The sequence below is a fragment of the Phyllostomus discolor genome, chromosome 4, assembly GCF_004126475.2.
Source record: "Phyllostomus discolor isolate MPI-MPIP mPhyDis1 chromosome 4, mPhyDis1.pri.v3, whole genome shotgun sequence".
Lineage (NCBI taxonomy): Eukaryota > Metazoa > Chordata > Mammalia > Chiroptera > Phyllostomidae > Phyllostomus > Phyllostomus discolor.
Window position 1 is genome coordinate 66,346,524 of NC_040906.2, and position 20,824 is coordinate 66,367,347.

The 20,824-nt window shown below is 34.2% G+C and overlaps 1 protein-coding gene across 5 annotated transcripts in view; it reads right to left on the reverse strand.

Annotated features, from left to right (window-relative positions):
* The window catches only part of GALNT13 (polypeptide N-acetylgalactosaminyltransferase 13), a 494,468-nt gene that overhangs the window by 48,781 nt on the left and 424,863 nt on the right, over window positions 1–20,824 (reverse strand). For all 5 annotated transcript variants that reach the window (XM_036023469.1, XM_028510990.2, XM_036023467.1 and 2 more), the window contains one exon: window positions 8,922–9,061. In XM_036023469.1, the coding sequence (XP_035879362.1) occupies window positions 8,922–9,061 (140 nt within the window). The remainder of the gene's footprint in view (window positions 1–8,921; window positions 9,062–20,824) is intronic.

A 20,824-nucleotide genomic window follows, 5' to 3' on the forward strand; every position in this document is an offset into this window, starting at 1 on the left:
AAAATGTCTATGGCATTTTATCCTGGAATTATTGACTCATATGGTCTTCAAGTTTAGCCTTCATTTCTAAATGGTTTTGTTTCTTATTTTTTAAATTCTTTCCTGCCCTCATTTCAGAGGGTTTTTTTTCTCAATTTGATTTGTAGTCTTCTGTCCTATATTTTATTATAAAATTTCTTCTACCTTGTTTTGAAATTTTAGGTTATATGTTTCCTCTTTATCTTTATTCTTATTATATTTATCCTTTTCAATATTTTTTTGCATGCCACCAAATCTCCAGTCTTTTAAAACAGAGGATTTTATCAAGGGATTCTTTCTCTTCTCACCTCTCTCTCTCTCTCTCTCTCTCTCTCTCTCTCTCTCTCTCTCTCTCTCTCTCACCTGGCATCTTAAAACTATTCCAAGGCCTGGTTCCCATGCCTAGACACTCCCATTTAGTTGGTGGAAAGTATAATCTGTCCATCAGGGTTTTTTTTTTTTAATTTCCTTAGGTAATTTTAATATGCAGCAAAGTTTAACAGCTACCATGTTGGAGGAAGGTATAGAGTGTCTTGATGTTAAATGGTAACTTTACAATGATTTTCCCTTTGAAATAACTTCTTTTTTAGCAGTTCCCATATGGGTTGCCCTGTATACTCACTTGGAAAGCTTTTGAAATATTCAGACTGGCTTCACCCTCATAGATTCTTATCCACATGATCTGAAGTATGGCAAGAATACAGTTTAAAGCCCCTCAGATGAATGCACAATTAGTGTTGAAACTCCTTGTTTCAGGAAAACACACTGGGGTACTTGCTAGCTGAAAGACTATCTATTTTGTGAATCATTTTAGACACTGAGCACTGGTGGAAAGTTAAGGAGGTTTTCATATCAAAGCTGATTCCTTTACTACCCAGTGGGGATGTTTAAGGGGGAATGTTTTGAGCTGTCCTTGACAGGAAATGTTTACACAGGAGACCATTTCAAACTTCACAAGTCTGGATCTCCTCTTTTTTACTTTTGGAAGAGCTGAAAAATTGTCTTTATTTTTTGAGATCTCCTAGTTCTGTTCATCTTATATTTTTATCTGGACCTTCCATATCTTTTGTCCCCATTGCCCCTACCTCCTCAATTTGGGCTTTATTCCTTCAGATTTCTCCTGAGAAGAAGCTTCAGCTTGTGAGTTTTAAGAATTCACAGGCCACAATGTTCAGACCCTCAAACATGAGAAAGGAGACTTTTCACTGACTTCAAAATTAGATTGTATGCAAGTACATCTCTTAGTCTTAACTATGATAAAATTGCCCTGAATCAATTTCTCATGAATATTTATTAGTAATTTAGGTGGCATCCTGGTCTTTCCATCAGACACTCCATTGCTTCCCTTTGCTTCCTACTGCAAAGATTGCAGTAAAATATGGTTGTAAAACTGTCAGCTCATATTTTGTAATTTGTGAGTATACCTTGCCACCTACTTTTGTTGTCAACATTGTCCATCAAGCTTTGGTTCTGCTATCCCCAGTGCTCCTTCTGTTTCTATGGGGGGAATCCACAGACTTGCAAGCATGATGCTACTGCTGCAACTATTTTTTCAGAATTTCAGGATAGACTCATTTTAGGGAATGCAAGGAAAGAAGCCTGCTACATTTTTGACATGTTCTAACTTTTCTACAGTGGTTTGGTAGTCTCTGGACAAGTAATATTATTTGTTTCTTAGGATATAGCAGATGTTCAGAGGATACAATATAGGAACTCAAGTCCAGTGTGGTGAAATTGGCTGGACATGGGATCTGGGAGACAAGAAACAAACAGAACTCTGGTTTGGGGCAGCTATGGAAGGAAACAGGGCAGATGACTACCACCACTGCCATGGTAATTAACAATTATGAATTGTACAAGCCACTTGCTATTCCAAGCTCTTCTGTGTAACAACTAATTTAATATTTATAACCAACCAAACTACTCTCATTTTACAAATGAAAACATTAAGATACAGTGAAGTTAAGTAATCTGCCCAAATAAGGAACTGAAAGTTATTATAATGAGTTTGGGAATTGCCCACCCCTGATGTCCAGAGAGGCAGGCAGAATTTATCAGAAAGGAGGTCTGGAAGGAGTGAGGAGGAATCAAGCTCTAGTTGACCAGAAGTAGAGGTAACAGTAGGTAATCCAGACAATGGTGAAGACACATAGAACAAGACATATGGAAGCTGGCTAGGATCAGATCTGGGGACCATGTTAAGAAGAACAGATGTAAGGTTTTCTTTGTGTTGAATGCCACACTGCTGGACTGAGGTCATGTAAGAATTTCTGGCAATGGCCAGGATGACATTAGATATATACAGGATGGGGCATAGAGTATCAGGGAACAGGGGTATCCGTCAATACCCATCTTGAAAAAATGGGAGGAACACATCATAGGAATACAGACATAATATCTGAAAAGTTTCTGTCATTAGACCTATGATACCCAGATTTAAAAAGAAAAATCCACACCCACCTAAAAGGCAGGTTGGTTTATATGAGATTGTTCTCAAGTTAGTGAGCCAAACACTCTTGGGATTTGCAACACCTTCTTTAAAATATAAAAATGGTCACTAGTGTGTACTGACAATCCTCAAAAAGAACATCTTAATGCAAATTATAAGTCATTGGCATACAAGAAAGTTCACGCTGTGCATCTCATCTGTCAATATGCAGAGGATGATCAGATTTAGGATAATCTTGTGTGATCTTGAAATCAAAATCTGTCTAAAAATACCCTGGGACCTCAGTCAAAGAATGTTATTTAAGCAAAGAAGTGAAATTTCAGGAAAGATCCTGATCTTGTCACCAGTACCTGACAATACTAGTTGCTTGGTCATGCCATTAAAAAAATCTAAGCAACCAATCACACTAAAGGAATTTGTTAGAAATTTCTTACTGAATGTGGTCTATGACTTGTATCAATGTAAGTATAGCACAATGGTAGTTCTGAGATCTGGAAAATTATTTTGATTCATGCTTCATGTTAGCAAGTCTTTTCTAAATGTTTCTACCTCATCGGCTTTTGCTCCCTCTGCTGGATTTTAATAGCAAGCAACCATGAGAATTCCAATTCTGAAAAGAGGCACTTACTCCCTCCTACTACTCCAACCTTTACATTTCAAAACTGATATGTGAAATCCATTCTAAAGATAAGAGTCTAAACTTAAACTATTTTATTTTTTGCTTTAATTACTCTGATACTTGTTTATCCTTTAATTTCACATTATGTTCCTCATTGTCATTATTTTATATGTCAACCTCATTTGGTTTTTCTTTGTAAAGAAGGAAATAGGCACATTTGTAGTCAATTCCTGAGTTAAATATTAATGTTTCCATATCATAATTGTTATAGTGAGTGTGTATTTAAGTATATTTTCTTTTTGCCAAGTTGTGAATAAATCAGAGGGATGTGTGAAGAATCTCTGTGCTTAATAAATCCAAGCTTACTTTGGTGTAGAATGCCCTGATGAATGACTATGAGACTTAAAAATTCTGAATATGTGATATCTTACCACCATTTCACCAAAAAAGTAAATAACATAAGAAATTAAACAATTTCACTTATTTTGGTGAATAACAAAAACAAACATGATTGAGTCCTGGGAGAATTCAGTATATGCCTAACTTGCATATACTTTGTTGTAGTTGTTTGTGCCAATACATATTTAAGTAATAAAATTAGAATTCATTCTAGCCTAATTATCAGTGATGTGAATTAAAAATATTTTCAGGTAATGAACCCACTCGCTTTGTTCACAGGTGAGTCAACCAGCCCAACTTGTTTAAAGTTAACAACTAATGATGAGTAGCATCTTCTGTCTGTCCATATGCACATTCAGTTACCCTGGCATGGAAATTAGCTACCTGGGTACCAAAGGGTTTTGGAAATATAATCATAAGCAGAGAGAATGGCTCCATTTGTGTAAGTCATCTAAAATGAGGCTTTCTTACTGGTTATCCTATTAAAGGGTCAAGAAGACTGTGAATCTATAAATAGATTAATCTCCTGATTACCCTCAGAGACGGAAAAAACTTTAAGCATTTTAGCTTCTGAGTTTGCAGTAACTGTTTATACTCTGAATCCCTTCAGCCTAGCAGCTTCATAGATGTTCATTTTTAGTAACATAAACTTGCTCTTTGACAGTATATAAGGACATGGTGCCAATATGTGCCAATCTCTTAATTAGTTGCTGTGGTTAAGGGACACAAGAGGGAAAAGAAGTGCTGAGGTCAAGTAGGTAATACACAATGCACAGATAATGTCTAAACATCTTCACACCAACAATGAACTACAAATTTTAAGCCCCAAGAGTTAAGTCACTTGGCTCCAGAAATCCTCTTCTTGCCGTCTGATGTACCTGTGTTCCATATAGCTCACGATGCATTTTTTTTTTTTTTTTTGTAAAAATGCTGGCCTGTCTTCTGGGGTGAGAGATTACTGCATTAAAATGACATTTTCAATCTTAAACTTGAATTAGCCTTTATATTTACAAGATCAGAGCCTGGCATACTAAATCTACATAAGCTAAAGGGCTACTTAAGAAGAGAATTTAATGCTGCAAAGAGCTTCACTTCCTTATTCCATTATGATCTACTTATCGAGTCTAAAAGGCACATGCTTCATTAAGCTACTTAAAGGTTTTAGTTCAAAGCAATTGCACAGCTTTTAACTTCCAATTGGAAATTGCATGAAATTCATGAGCTGGGAAATGTAATATTTCAATTACCTGAGTAAAATGAAAACATAAGAAATTAAGATATGACCATCTAACATCAATAATTCTATTAATGATTATTTTGGTGACAATATATAATGAAAAGCTAAATACCACATTTACCTCTATCTTCTAGTACAGCTAGGAAGATTTTAAAAATTAACAGGGAAATGTATATTCATCAGTGGGCTGCCACATTAAATATACAGGATTTGATAAATAGTGAAACTTAAGCAAATTGTAAATTGTTAAATCTTAACAATTTTGTTTGAAATTAAGTGGGTACATATGAATATACTACAATGAAATATTTTTTTGTCTGGATAAGTAGCTTGGACATGAGATATTACCTTCGTAAAGAGCTTTAAGTAAATAACTGTTGTTCATTAACAGTTCATCCCAAACTCATTATCAAAATGTCCATCTTAAATTATGCATATGTGACTATGCAAAATTGAATTGGGAAGTAGTGTTCCTTGCTCTGTGAATTTGTCCTTCTGTTTCCATGGAAACAGTTGCTAGATTGCTTCTCTTTAAGACTGGGTTTTTAAGTGGAAAACTACAGTACATTAATATCTCAGAAAGTTGAAAACATTGTATCTCATAGATTTTTTTGAATTTGTTAGGTTTTTGAAACAGGAGTTCATAGCATGCCTATATACCTCATGTAGAACAATTTTATTTCTATTGAGCTTCTTGATTCTCTCTTGCCATCCTCCCACCCAGCATAATGGCTTAAAAATAAAGGTCTTATTTGACTTTGCATCCTTGGCATATAATACAGATTCCAGCTCAAGCCATTTTTAAGAAGCATTTTGAATAAATAAAATACAATAATATAATCTATTTTCTTTTCATAGTTATAAGAAAATATGAGCTTTAGCATCATACTAAATTCATACTGAGTCCTGACTTGAACAGTTAGCTAGTTCTATGACTCATAGGTCAATCACATAAATTTTCTATATGTCAGTATCCATATCAAATGGAGAATCATAATGAAACTGTCATGTAGTTGTGACTTTTAAATGATATGGTTAAAATAAAGTATCGAAGACAATGTTTGACACAGTAAGAAATCAATAAATGGTACCAATAATAATTATAGTACTTATACCAGTGCTGCTACTACTTGTTGCCCAGCATGGTGCTAGATGCCCTGTATCTTCGATCATCACTGTGGCCCTGTGTGATTATCTTCATGCCACTGACAGGTACCAGAGATCCCTAGTGTTAGTGTCCCTCAAATTGTAAACTAGGAGGTCAGATACTAAGCGTTCTTTGCTTGTTTCCGAGGCCTGGGATTTTTTTCAGTACAACATACTGCCTCTTTTGGATATGTTTCAGAAATCCAGAAAGGCACAGTCTCTCTCTAAAAGCTTTTCAAACTATTTCTATAAATTAAAATATGGCCACCTGATCCATTACAGAAGATAGGTAATTCAAATCAGAGGTTGTACAAAGAAATATTCCCACACTGTAGTGTATTTTCACTTCTTGAGAAAGTCAGTTAGTGCAGTAAACATAAAATTGGATTTTTAACATGGAAGTAAATGTGTAGGTTCCATTTCAGAGGCCTGTGTCCTTCTCAGGAGTCACCTGGGTCACCCCAGGGAATTTCCCAAATGTCCTCTTTCACATCTGTCTTGTTATATGCCCTGGTTGTATCTCCTTTTAAAAAAAAGGTATCAATGTTTACTCATCAGCTGGGTCCATTTACTATAATGAGAGAAATACTCTACTACAAGAATAAAAAAAGACCACATTTTATAAGGGTACAGGCAGGTTCCTGATTGTTCAAACTCTTCAATGAAGAAATAGGAGTATTAGATATTTTATTGGGGATCTCCAGTAGAACTAGATTATAAAACTAGCATGCCAACAGTGTTCAAGTTTAAAAAGCATTCTCATATATTTTACATATTGAATACAAACCCCTGTGACATTGGTGCTAGCCTGGGATACTACCTATTTGAAAACAATGATGACAACAATCCCCCCATAAAAAACAAACAAAAAAGGTAAATAAAATCCCAAGGCACAAGACTATTTAGTGACTAAGTCACATCCAGAAAGTGGTATGTTCAGTGTTTTTGCATACGAATCTTTGCATTACATTATTCAGATTAAGGTTAAATATCTGCAAATTAAAAGATTTTACAGAGAGATACTTATATGGCTAATATGGAGGTGGTGATTTGTCAGATAGTGGCAATTTGTCAGAATATAGCATAGAAAAACACCTTTTCATAACAATTTGCTAGGGATCCATTCAGTTTGAGTTTTCTTATTTCTTTAATTATTTTCTAGTTAATCGTAAGTAAATTATGTTTCCATATTAAAGTTACAGAGTGGACAAAGTTACAGATTCTTTTTTTGGGGGGGGGGGGGGGCAAATGAACCAAAAATGTATTAGCTCAAACTCTATAAATTTTCAGATATCCTAATATTATAGTCTACAAAAATGTCAACTTCAAAGCCCTGGCTGGCATAGCTCAGTGGATTGAACGTGGGCTGGGAACCAAAGTGTCCCAGGTTCAATTCCCAGCCAGGGTACATTCCTGGGTTGCAGGCCATAACCCCCAGCAACCACACATTGATGTTTCTCTCTGTCTCTCTCTCTATCTCCCTCCCTTCCCTCTCTAAAAAAGAAATAAATAAATAAAATCTTAAAGAAATGTCAATTTCAACTGAAGAATAAAATTAATAATTATTTTCCAAATGTATTATTTGATTGCTATTAAAATGCTTTAGTTACAATCAATATTAAATTTGTTTTAATTCCCAAACCTAATCCCTATTAAGGTGGAAATTAATGACAAGGAACATACAATTCATAAAGGAATAATTCTTATTTTAAGCAACTGAATATATATTATGAATAGGTATTTGTATAGTTATGATGAAGCCAACTTGTATTTCTAAAGATAATATATATTTTGAAAAAGAATACTTCTCAGTGGATCCAGAAAGTCGAAACTTTTAATTTTAATAATAATACTAAGATATCACCTTCAGTTTTCACTCTCTTCATGAATGCACAAGGAGTCTTCCAGAAACTACGTGATGTATGATATTACAGGAGACAGAATACCAAAGCAGAGATGAAGGACACAGCTACCTTCTATTAGGCTAGACATTAATGCAATTTATAAAACTATAAATGATGCTAATCTTCTTACCATTGGTTTGCTTTGGAAAATATATTATTTTTCAAAAATTTTACCTATATTAACATGTAATGAAGTATTACATTAATTAGTGAGTTAATAAATAGGTCTTGCCCTGGCTGGTATAGCTCAGTGGATTGAGCACGGGCTGTAAACCAAAGGGTTGCTAGTTCGGTTCCCAGTCAGGGCACATGTTTAGGTTGCAAGTGAGGTCCCCAGTGGGGGCCACAAGAGAGGCAACCACACATTGGTCTTTCCTTACCTCTTTCCCCCTCCTTTCTCCTCTCTCTAAAAATAAATAAATAAAATATTTTAAAAATTAAGAGAAAATTGTTAAAAAATAGGTCTTAAGGTTAGAAGTTTTAGTTTCAATACAGTAAATATTAATAGTTAGAACCCATATAAAGATCTTTTGTGTTTACAATAAATTTTAAGACTGTAAGGTAGGTGCATTTGAAACCCATATAATCTTATTAACTATGTCACCCCAATAAGTTTAATAAAAAAAGAAAAGTGTTAGCCCTGGCTGGCATAGCTCAGTGGATTGAGCGTGGGCTGTGAACCAAAGTGTCGCAGATTCAATTCCCAGTCAGGATACATGCCTGGGTTGCAGGCCATGGCCCCCGGCAACCACACATTGATGCTTCTCTCTCTCTCTTTCTCCCTCCCTTCCCTCTCTAAAAATAAATAAATAAAATCTTAAAAAAAGAAAAATGTAAGATTCATAGAACCAAAGAGTCTCAGAGCTATTGGTAAGGAAACAAGAAAATACTATTTATTCAGACTTAAACTATCCTCATACATTTACAAATCCCAATGATAAAGATATTTATGGCCCTTGTAATATATAAGAAGTCATTAAAATAGATCTATTTAAATACCCTTAAAGTATTTCATTCATAACATAAAAAATATTGAGTTTATTAGAGATTGCTCCATTTTCAGACAAGATTGGGCACTTCAGGGTGGCATGACCGTAGACCCCGTTTCCAAAGTATATTTATAACTTAACCAAAATAAATAACTCATACCTCACCAAGTGAGTAATAACGCCTTGGGATCTGGGAGTCCGGATAGATGTTCTCAAGGTACCAAGAAAAGGGCTTACACTTCAGATTTTCTCTTAGTGTCTTTCTGACTGACACGTCTCCGTAATCCACTTTGACAACACCTGGAAGTTTTCAAAGAAACACAGATCAGTTTGTGCTATTTTTGTTTTAGCACTGTTTCACTCTGTTTACTTTGTGATCAGTTTTTTCTCTATCATTATAATTCCATCAAATTAAATTGCCTTTGCAGCTGTTACTACATTGATTTTTATTACTAAGATCCAATTAGTATATTAAATTGATATAAAAATAGTTTTCCCATTGGCTATAACTTTTCAAATGCAAATATTTATCACCAAGTACTTGTACTTAGATTGAATAATTAATCAACTAAGCATAAATTGGCTTTAATTTAGCATCTTATAATCGAAGCTTAACTGAACCATATGATAATATGGTTGTTTCTCTTTAATAAAAATTTCAACAACTCCAATGCCTCTGTTAATGCTCCCATGTTCCTTACAGTGTCATTTACTCACCACCCATAGATTTCATGAGGATTTTACTATATAAATATGATCCTCAACAATGTGTGGCAGCTATTATTTTATGTTCTAAATTTCCCTTCTTCTTGAACTTTTATTCCACCTAGACTTGCCATAGATCTGATTTTTTCTTTATTGACTTTTTTCTTGTTTTATTTTTTGAGTTGATGTAAGACACCTGAAATCCTTGGATAAGTTAGTAAGTAAAATAAGCATAAAGAAACTAACATAAACAAATTGAATATACTCAAAGGTGTATATTAAAATTACTTAGCACCTGGAGAACATTATGCTAAGTGACATAAGCCAGTCAGAGAAAGACAAATACCATACGATTTCACTTGTATGTGGAATCTAATATGCAAACTAAACTAATAAGCAAAATAGAGACAGAATTTTTCCCCAGGAGGGTTATTTAAGCAGTTTTCTGATTGAAATGAAGTTAGAAGTTTCATTTGAATATTATTTTACATTATATAACAGAAAATGTTATTTTTGCCCTCATCAGATCTGGCAAAGGGTGGCTAGTGGAGAACAGGGATTACTGTGGAAAGACAAGCCTTCATGCTCTACTGTCTCCAAACTACCCCTTGCCTTGACACTGCAAAGTGGGTTTTGTCCTAGTCCCAGGTAATTTAAATTACCTTTAGAAATGCAGGAAATACCTTGGGCTTATCTTAATATTTTGGTTAGGGTGGCTTTTTTCTTCTGTATCTATGTTTTCCTTGCTTAGAAGTAAAATATTGTGTAATAAACAGTAGTGCTCTCCAAACATTCCATTTCATCCTCTACATTTTCCAGGCCTCTGCTCCTGGCCAAAGAGCTGGTGGGTAAGGGACACCTGTCAATTCTGGTCTTAAAGATGGAAGATCAGTAATGAGACCTTCTCCAGCTCTCTTGTCCTCCAGTACAGGGAGTGATGAGGCCTTGTATCTCAGAGAGTGTAGCTACACAATGATGAGGCCTTTTTTTTTTTGTCCCATGTCTTTGAGTGACTATGAAGTAGCCTGAATTAGATTATTCACACCCATGGTTTAAAATGCCATCAGCCTCGTTTTCCAAACACTTACTTCCAAGCCCCTCTAAAGTAGTTGACCCAATTGTTTACCCAAGAATTTTACTGGGATTTCTAAGATGCATCTCAAATTTGACAAGTGTAAAACAGTCCTCTTGATTTTCCAACTTGCTCCATCTCCAAAGTTCTCCATTTCAATAACTAGAACAAATGTCCACCCACTTGTTTGGGGTAAAACACAGGAGTAATTCTCTTTATCTTACATACACATATTCAAATTATTAGCAATTTTTGTTATCTCTGTATTCACAATGTCTCCCCAGCTCCCTCACAATCCTCTCTACCACTCTCTCTCGTCTCTTGCTTAAACTGGCATTGTAATAGTCCCCTAACTGGCCCCCCTGACATGTTATATTCCTCTATTTATCCCTTATTCATTATTGCCTGCCCTCTGGACAATATATTTTGAATATAAGTAAAATCATGTCTATCTCCTGCTCTAAAGCTTCAAATGATTGTCTAGTATGCTAAGAATAACTGAAAATATCTTAACCATTGCTTAACATCCTTTATGAACTGGCTCTTGGCTATTTCTCTGAATTACTTATCCATATTCACTTCTTTGTAGCCACATTGACTTTTCTTGTTGTTGTTGTTCTTGTTTATTTATTTATTTTTTGCTTTTCTTCTGATGTGCCAAGGTCATTCTCACTTCATAGCTTTGTAGTCATCCTTTTCTTGTATGAAATGGTGGTATCCTGCACTAGAACTTACATGAGCTGCCCCTCACTTCATACAAGTTTCTGCTCAAACCTCACTTCCTCAGATTCACCCTGAACTTCCTATCATCATGACTAGCTTGGGAATGGGAATGTGAACACACTAGCCTAATAAATGTATACTGAGAATTTGCTAGTTGAAGTTGACACTGCTAGCTATATAGATGCTTCAAGACTGGGGCTTCTAGGACTACCATATAGAGAATCCCTACAATAGAGATACCAATACAGTAGTACAACAAACAGATAGAAAAAGAAAGGGAGCAGAGGCCAGGCCAAGATAAAGTCAGGAGATGTTTATTTATTTTATTCCGACTAAATGCGAGGTAATTTTCGAGGAACTTGGGATACATCAGTGAATGGCACAAATAAAAGTATCTTCCTCTCTGAAGTTTAGAGTCTAGTGGAGGAAGGCACAAAAAAATACACTAAAAGGTGATATATGCTATGACAAAATTAGACTAGGGTGAGATAGGAAGGTTGCAATAGAAGAACTCTTAGTGCATTTTTACATATTTTTTTCAAAGGCAACAAAGAATTACATGTTTTTAAGGTTTTTAATTCTTTCAATAGGATCTGCATAAATCTGGAAATGCTTTGATAATAAGATAAAGATGCATTATAAATTTGAAAAAAGAGCATTTTAACTAACTACAGGATTACAGATTTGATTAAGAAGTTAATGATAACACAAGTTGTTATACTTAATTAAATAACTTGCCTCTTATTCATCATTTTAAAATCTACTTCATTATAGTACTAAATTTAGATTGTAGGGCATTTAAGTTTTAAATGTTTAAATAGATAGTAGATTGAATATCATAATGATCTCAGTTAAATGCTTCTCTAGTAGATGCTTAATAAGCCTAAAGTTCTGGTTCCACTAGAATTAGGTCACCTGATAGCAGAATAGCCAAAACTCTAGGCTAAAGTTTAGAGTTCTATTCATAAGATTACGTTTTGCAGTTAGCTTCAAGAAAAGGGGAAATTATATGTCTTTAATAGGGAATGCTTAAGTAAATAAATGGTATATTTATTTATCCAATTGACAAAATGTAATTCATATGTTGAAACAATTCTGCCTGTATATGAATATGAAAAATATTAATAAAAATATAAAGCAATTTTACTATACTGTTATTATAACAAAGTAAAATGAAAATATGAAACAATTTAAAAAACAATAAAAATAGCACATTCCCTTTGCTAACTAAAAAAAGAAAGCAAGAACTTAATAGATTTATTTCTCCTTAAGCACAATTAAAACTATGTAGCTAATCACAAAATTTTTTATATCCAATGATACCATATTAACTATATGCCTGTATATTTTAGTAGACCAGTACATATAGTTTCAATTCAGAATTTTTTTGTGATAGTTTCAAAATTCCCTATACCTGAAAATGTATCTCTTTATTTTGTTATTCACTTCAAATACTTGTCATGAGGAGCTTTATTCTTATCTGCATTCCTTTCTTTTCAAAAGTATGAAATAAAAATAAAAAGAGAAATCATTTTTAAGCCAACTAAAGACTATTATGTTATAGAGAATATAAATACTATACTGTGTCAGAAGTTTAGAAAATTATTTGGAATTCTTTTTTTATTAATCAAAACCGCTCTTTAAATCCATTATTTAAATTTTTACCCATTCTTGATATGCAAAAAATTACCCAGGCTCAAAACCACTCATTAAAAAATCACTGGATAGAACAACATTAACAGGCTGATGGCCCATGCCAGCTAATAATACATAGTGGTTATCTGTTGAATTTAGCATTTACTATTATGACTGCAATTTTATTTTAATGGAATTAAAATGAGATAATGAATTGTACAAAGGTCATAGCTATGTCACATAGAAGAAGCAAATATCACACAACTTCTCAATTTATTTAAGTCTGTCTGATCTCCAGAGTCAAAAGTTTGGGCAGGTCTTCAGGCTAAATTTTCTAGGTAATTGCCTCAAACTCCAGCTCAATTTGACAATAAAAATCTCATATTGAACTACATGGTTCCAGATGAACAAGAGTATGAGTAATAAGAATAGTGAGCCTTTGCAACTGCCTTTTAAATAAAGGTCAATTTTATATCAGTTGAAGCAAATCAACTATAAAATGCACTATCTAGAGGGGAAAAATCCAAGTAAAGACCTTCACAGCAGTGTTTGCCAATCTTCTGAAGCTAGAGTGGCCAGAGTATATAGTCACCTGCTCCCTAACTCACAGATTTTGTAGAAAATGCAAATGTATTAGCTAATGAAACCACTACAGACATGCCTTTTGTATTTTGTTTTTTGTTGTCTGCTTTGTATCTCCCCATAGTAAGGAGAAATTTACAGACAATTTATATGTTTATCTTTTAAAACCTTCTTACAGTTACCCATAATTATGTAGTCACTGCAGATAATTCTAAAACAGATAAATATAAATGGTAAAATAAGTCATCTGTAATACAGCCACATTTGCATAATGCCAATGATTTTTCTAGGCTTCCTTCTATTTATGTATGATTATATAGATATAACTTCTCTTGCAAAGTTTTATTTATACTGTAATATGTACCAGTAACTTGCTTTACTCCTAAAACAGTATGTCATAAAGACTTTCTGGTCAATTCACTATTCTGTAACATTCTTTTTAATGCCTCTATGGCATTCTATTTTACAAGTTGGTAATAACTTAATCGGTTCCCTATTTTGGACACTCAAGTGTTTCTCATTTTAGATTTTATTTCTTCTTTTATTTTAGACTTTAAAATCAATGAATCTTTATACCATTTTTACTATGCTCTCAATTATTTCATTAGAATAATCTCTAGAAGCAATGTATTTTGAGAAATTATATGCTGATTTCAAAACTTTTAAAAACCATACATTTATTACTAATCTGCTCCCCAGAAACATGTATCAAATTAACACACACTTTAACAATGTTAAGAAAGCAAATTTCCACCCTGGCCAGGTGGTTCAGTTATTTGGAGCATCCTCCAGTATGCCAAAAGGCTGCAAGTTTGATTCCTGGTCAGGGCACATACCTGGGTTGTGGGTTCGATCCCCACTGTGGGCACATATAGGAGGCAAATGATTGTTGTTTCTCCCTCACATCTCTCTCTCTCTTTCTCTCTCTCTCTCTCTCTGTCTCCCTCACTTCCTCTGTCTCTAAAATCAATAAATATATCCTTGGGTAAGGATTTTTAAAAAAGCAAATTTATTTACCTTTCGGAACACTGACAATTTTAATTTATTCTTTTCAAAAAAACCTCACCCAAGGACATGCTTATTGATTTTAGAGAGTGGGAGGGAGGGTGAAAGAAATGGAGAGAAACACCTACCAGTTACCTTTTGTACCCACCCAGACTGGTTCAAACCCACAACTCAGGCATATGCCCTGCCTGGAAATAAACCTGCAACTTTTCGGTTTGTGGCATGACACCCAACCAACTAAGCCACATTGGCCATGGCTTGATTTATTCTTTAATTCACCACTTTTTTTATGTGGAGATAAATAGTACCTCATTATTACTTAAAATTGATTACTAGTGATGATAAATCTCCTATTGGCTTTTCCATGTCTTCTTTTATAAATCACCTATTCTTTCCCTTTCCCCAGTTTTCCATTAAAGTGTTCATTTTTTTTTTTTTGATGTATAAGCACCCTTGATACAGATTTTTGGGGATAGGTGGTACAAACATTTAATTTTTTTGTTCTTTTTTTGACAATACAAAATGCTAACAATTATTTCTCTTGTGCTTTGTACCCTTCATAAGATACTTAGAAAGCCTTTCATTAACTTGACATATTTTTTAAAAATGGCCAGCTATATCTTCTTCCATTCTTAAAATTAATCACATAAAATTTATTATAGTGTATTACCAACATGTTTCTTTTTGGCTTTTATTGTTTTTGTTTCTTTGTATTATACACAAACTATATCCATTTTTTAAATGATTCACCTGACTTTTTTTCATTTTGTTTTAATTAATAAGCATACTAACCAGCTCTCTAATTTATATTACTGCTTGAGAAGTCTGTAGGCCATCCACTGTTATAATGTAAATTTTATCTACAATCAACTTAGGTTAATAAAGTTTAACATATAGCTATATATTTAGATGACATCATTTTGACCCCTGTGAAATGTAAATGAGAATCTGTATTATGATATTGGTTTTCATTGAGGGTAAAAAAAAGGCCATTACTCAAAAATTATTGCTTTTAAAACTTATGCTGAGATCTTTGAATATTTCATCACATAATTTTGCTTTGTTTTATTGTTTTTTATTAGGAACTTTCAGGAGCAATTCTTTTACAAAGTCAGAAACAAGAAAAGCTCTTTCCCTCACAATCGATTTATTTTTATCTTACAAACACTGCTAACTTTATAGTGATAAGGTATCCCTCTGTTTTCTACCCAGTGTATCATATGAATTTAGAATTTCTAAAGCCATCTCACACCATTTTTGGAATAAGACACACATTTATCCATCCACCCATGGCATGGCATTACTGTGGCATGGTCAGGGCGAGGAATTACTGAAGCAACATAGCATTATTTAGTGGACTTCATGTTCTTAATTACACAACAAACACTTTTATATATACTTTCTCATTAAAACTATGTAACATTTAGCCCTGGCTGGCGTAGCTCAGTGGATTGAGTGTGGGCTTCGAACCAAAGCATCGCAGGTTCGATTCCCAGTCAGGGCACATGCCTGAGTTTCAGGCCACTACCCCCAGCCACCACACACTGATGTTTTTCTCTCTCTTTCTTTCTCCCTCCCTTCCCTCTTTAAAATTAAATAAATAAAATTTTTTAAAAAATCTTAAAAAAAAACCTCTAACATTCCTATGTATTATCATTGTTTTTTATTCACTTTAAGGATAAAAGGACCGAGGCATTAAATGGTTAACTTGCTTCAGCTTCCTTAGAAAATAGCAGGAGGAGGATTAGAAGTCACTCATATCCATCTAATACCAAGGTTCATGATCTTGTCCACTCTACTAGAATTAGAGAAAAAAAATGTAGAAACTTTGAAAAATCTATCCAGAGATCTATTTCCCTGAGTGGTGGTACAAAACATGGTAATTAATCCTGCATAAAGAACAGAATCAACTTGGCAAATTCTCCTTTCCTGAAAGACCCAAGGTTCTATACAAACTTGAATTCATAGAAATAAACGATCAGTAATTATACAATTGGGGGTTATTCTACTGATTTGACAATTAAGTATAAGCCAGACATTCCAGTGTGCAACTGACTGACCAAAACATGTTCATGTAGTGCTTCACAAATTGTGTCGGATAGTTCTGCAGGATGCTAGATACAACTGTTTCTTCAGTGCTATAATGATCTGATGTCATTATGCCATCTCTGAAATAGCGATATATTTGATAATCAGTGACATCCCACAATTGTCCCTGAGGAGAAGACAATTAACTGTAGTTGTCCACTGCTTGAGCATACGCAACCTTGTTTTGCTTTGTGAAATAACTAGCCAATTGTAGTTTGTTGTCTGAAAGCTTTCCTTTAACACTGCTGGTAAAATCAAGAAAGTGCCAAGATTAAACTTTGCTGAATGGTTTCAGGGATTTGAAAGAGGTCCCAGTGATAACAATGTTTTAAGAAAGCCTACATCATCAATCATCTTGAAGGCACTGAGGATGACAGTAGATGGAAAACACATACACACCAGTAAATCTGCAATGAAAAGTGATTCAAAAAGTCAATCTCAAAATGTGAAGTTACTTGATCAATTTATTTTGCTTATTTAAAAAAATACGTGTATTCATAAGAATGAGATATGTTCATTTTTTTGTCTGCATTAGTTTATATCTAAAACAGTCCTTTAATATGTTGACCCAAAGAATGAATGTACCTGTTGAGAAGAGCTAATTGGGCTCATATTTATAAACAGAGCCAAGCAGCCATTGCTAAATAGGGGCATCTTGTGCAAGCTGCACTTCACGGAGAAGCCTGCACCAAACTCGCTGCTTTGCACACTGAATTGCTTATTTGCACTGTGTTCTTGCCTTCTGAGCCAACCCTTATAAAGTAGTTCCTATAACTGTATCTCAACCAATAGGACTGTGACCTTCCCCATCCAACTGGTATTGCACAGCTATATCCTCATTAGTTTCTTCACTGACCAGAGTGGCTCCATTTCAATAAATTAGGATAGTTCCTTTTGGATCAATCAAACTGTGAGATTTGGAATCCTCATTTGCATGAGGAGTGACCAATCAGGGACCAGGGATGGGATTTCTCTCTATATGAGTCAGCTCAGGAAGTGGACTTTTAGTTTCTATTAAAGGCTGTGTTTCCCTGGATGGAGCTGTATCGTTGGCTGGAACTGCAACAACGGAGCAGAGCTCTAGCCAGACCTGAGCTGTAACACCAAAGCCTTGACAGCAGGGCTACCTCACTGGCACCATTTCATAGCTGTGCTGCTCCACAGCCATACTGTTTCACAATCGAACTGTTTGCTCTGAATAAAGTCTGTCTCCCCTTTTACTGTATCCCAAATTGGGGACTCCTGTTGGTGTTGAATTGGTGACAATGACCTTCCAGTGATAGGAACAAAATAACTGTAACGGAAAACAAGTCTTACATTATAGTTTAATTGGAATTTTTTCTTTTTGCTATGTAAATGGTGGTGTTATTTAAGTTGATAGTAGCTTAAATTAGATGAAAAAGTGCTTAAAATTTATTATCTGGTCATATTTTAATAGAAGCAATGAGTTAAACAAATTCAACAGGTATCTTTACTATAGGCTCCTCAGAACTCTTAATCTGCTAAAGTATATTTTGAATATCTAAACTAGGTAATATTTCTCAAATATATTTGTACTTTTTCAAAAATCTGAGATGACTCTCCACAAATCAATGATAAACACAGCTTTATTGTATTTTCTGCATCTAAGCAAAATATTAATCATGCACAGAACATAAGTTAATTTCATTAGAGGAAAACCTTTTGGGGGAAAATCTATATGCTTTCAATTTTTTTCATTAGCAAATTTCCATTGCAAGATTTTAATTAAACCAAGACAGTGGTAGTAAATTCAAATATATATATTTGTTGATATGCATATTTCTGTTCAGTTCCTAGAACAGTATCTGGAACCAATAGACATTATTTAGTACTAGCTGTACTGTTCTCTGGTAAATGCTCTACTTTCCCTCTATTCTTTCCCTTTTATTCTCTCTTTTTCACTTTAAAAAAAAAAAAAATATATATATATATATATATATATATGCAAGAAAAATGTGTATAAATTTCATTTCATGGTTTAGAATTGCTACTTTATAATTATTAAAAGTATCTAGACTTATTTAGACATAGTTTATATTACTCTTCATATAAAAGAACATGGGAGAGAGATTTAGCTCTGTATTTAGAACTAAGTTCAAAATTTAGCTCTAAAGTGTTACTTGGCCTCATTAAAAAAGAACATCATTAACAAAAAGTTTTAATATTTATTAAACTTGCACTTTTCTAGTGTCTATTTAATCAGTATTGTTGCTGCAAGGCCAATAAGAAAATCTCATTATGTTTTTGAATTATGAGTTATTAGCATAAAAAACTAATATGACCCAGGAAGACCAGTGTGAATTGGTTGTCACATCTTATTAACTCAAGTAATACCTGAGATTACATTATGGGACACATTAACTCATACAGAAGAAATATTAAGTTGACATAGTGAATCCTTGATTATCTAGGCTGATAAAATATAAACCTAGGGTATATAATTTTTGTCAATAGGAATGACTTGCATATAATTTAAAGATTTCTATTTATGCAGCAAAGGGAAAGAATTCTTCATGTAGATGTGATTAAAGGAGATTAAGAAACACCAGTTACCTTAGGGACTACTAGTTCAAACTCCCTGGGTTTGAATTCTGCCATGCTGTGTACTGAATTTGTGATATTGGGCAATTTATGTAACTTCATAGGACCTCAGTTCTTTCTTCTATTAATTGGGCATAATAATAGCACTTTCCTCAGTGTGTTATTGTGATTATTACATGAGTTAAAATGTAAAACATTACTTAAACAGTACATGGTACATACTAAGTGCTCACTAAAAGTTACCTATTATGTTTGCTGTTGTTTTTATATGGATATGGACCTCAAGGAGCACATTATGTCTTTACAGAGGGGTGGGCTAGTTATTTTTCTGAGCCTGTTCACTTCTGTTGGACATCAGATGAATGGAGTGGGAAATCAAAACTTAACTTTGGCCCACATGCCCTTTCAGTGAGACGCATGCCATACATTACTTTTATGACTTCAGAATTGCACTCCTACAGCCATCATTTAAGGTCTCAACACAAGCATTTTTCTAAACCCAAAGTGCTAATATCATGAAGGTGAAATTCCACATACCTCTGCACCTGTTACTTCCCCTGGCCACATTTTGCACTGTGGTGATTTTGATATATATACCACACACAAAAAACCCCACAAATTCCATAACCATGGATTTTCAGTTAAAAGGATACAGTACTACTATGAACAGTAGATATTCAGGTGTTCAAAAAAAAACTGTTCTAAGACAACATGTTCATTTCCATTTTGAAAAGAAAATTGCAAAAATATTCTCAACTTCCATTGTTATCCAATTTGACCCTCTGTCCTGAACTACTATAAGTGAGGGAGCTGGGGAAGCCTATCAGAGAGCCATTTGTCACCCTCAGGACACTGTGTACTGTTGCTGTGGAACAACCAATGACAAAAATTTCAATAAGCATGACTTTGACTTATGATTTTGGGGAATGGTAGAATAACATATTGCTCCTGGGTTTTCTATGCAGCATTTATCTTCTTCTAGCACCAGATATGTCAAAGACTTAATACTAAAAACAAAGCAAAGTTTATTTATTGCATACATAAGATACAGTTCACAAACCAGACTTAACACTACATGGCATGAGAACCGCTCAGCAGTTACTAAATAAGGTCAACACTCAGTCATGATGAAAGGGGGCTGAGTGTGTCAGCTGTGCTTCAGCGATGCTGAAATAGTCTTCTACATAATAGTCTAGTGCTCTATTATATAGAGAATTCTCACATGCTTCTCTTATTTTTACAGCACTGTATTTTTCTCAGGATGTCATTGATCTAAGGATATGCTACAATATAACTCAACAAACCCTCTGGGTCCACGGAGGGGATTGGGCCACTGTAGGGAAAGGCAGAATGTCAACCTCTTGAAAGGAATAGCATGTTGTTAATGTAGTTTTTTGTTTTCTTCTAGTGAGGGCTTGATTTGTCTAGGGAAAAGAAAAGCATTTTGAATCATATTCTAGCTGTGGAATTCAAAGGTACAAATTCTGAAGAATATCAGGGGCATTTCTAAAAATATAAACAATCTTACAAGCATTGATTTAAGCTCCTCATTTTATTTATCTTGTCCTCCAACTTTGCTTGTTGAAAATGGTTATAACCTTGAAATTGTTAGTTAAAATATGGAGGAAGGACTGATTAACAACTGTGTAAAATCATAACATAGCATCAAAATTGTAAGTGCTTGAATTAAG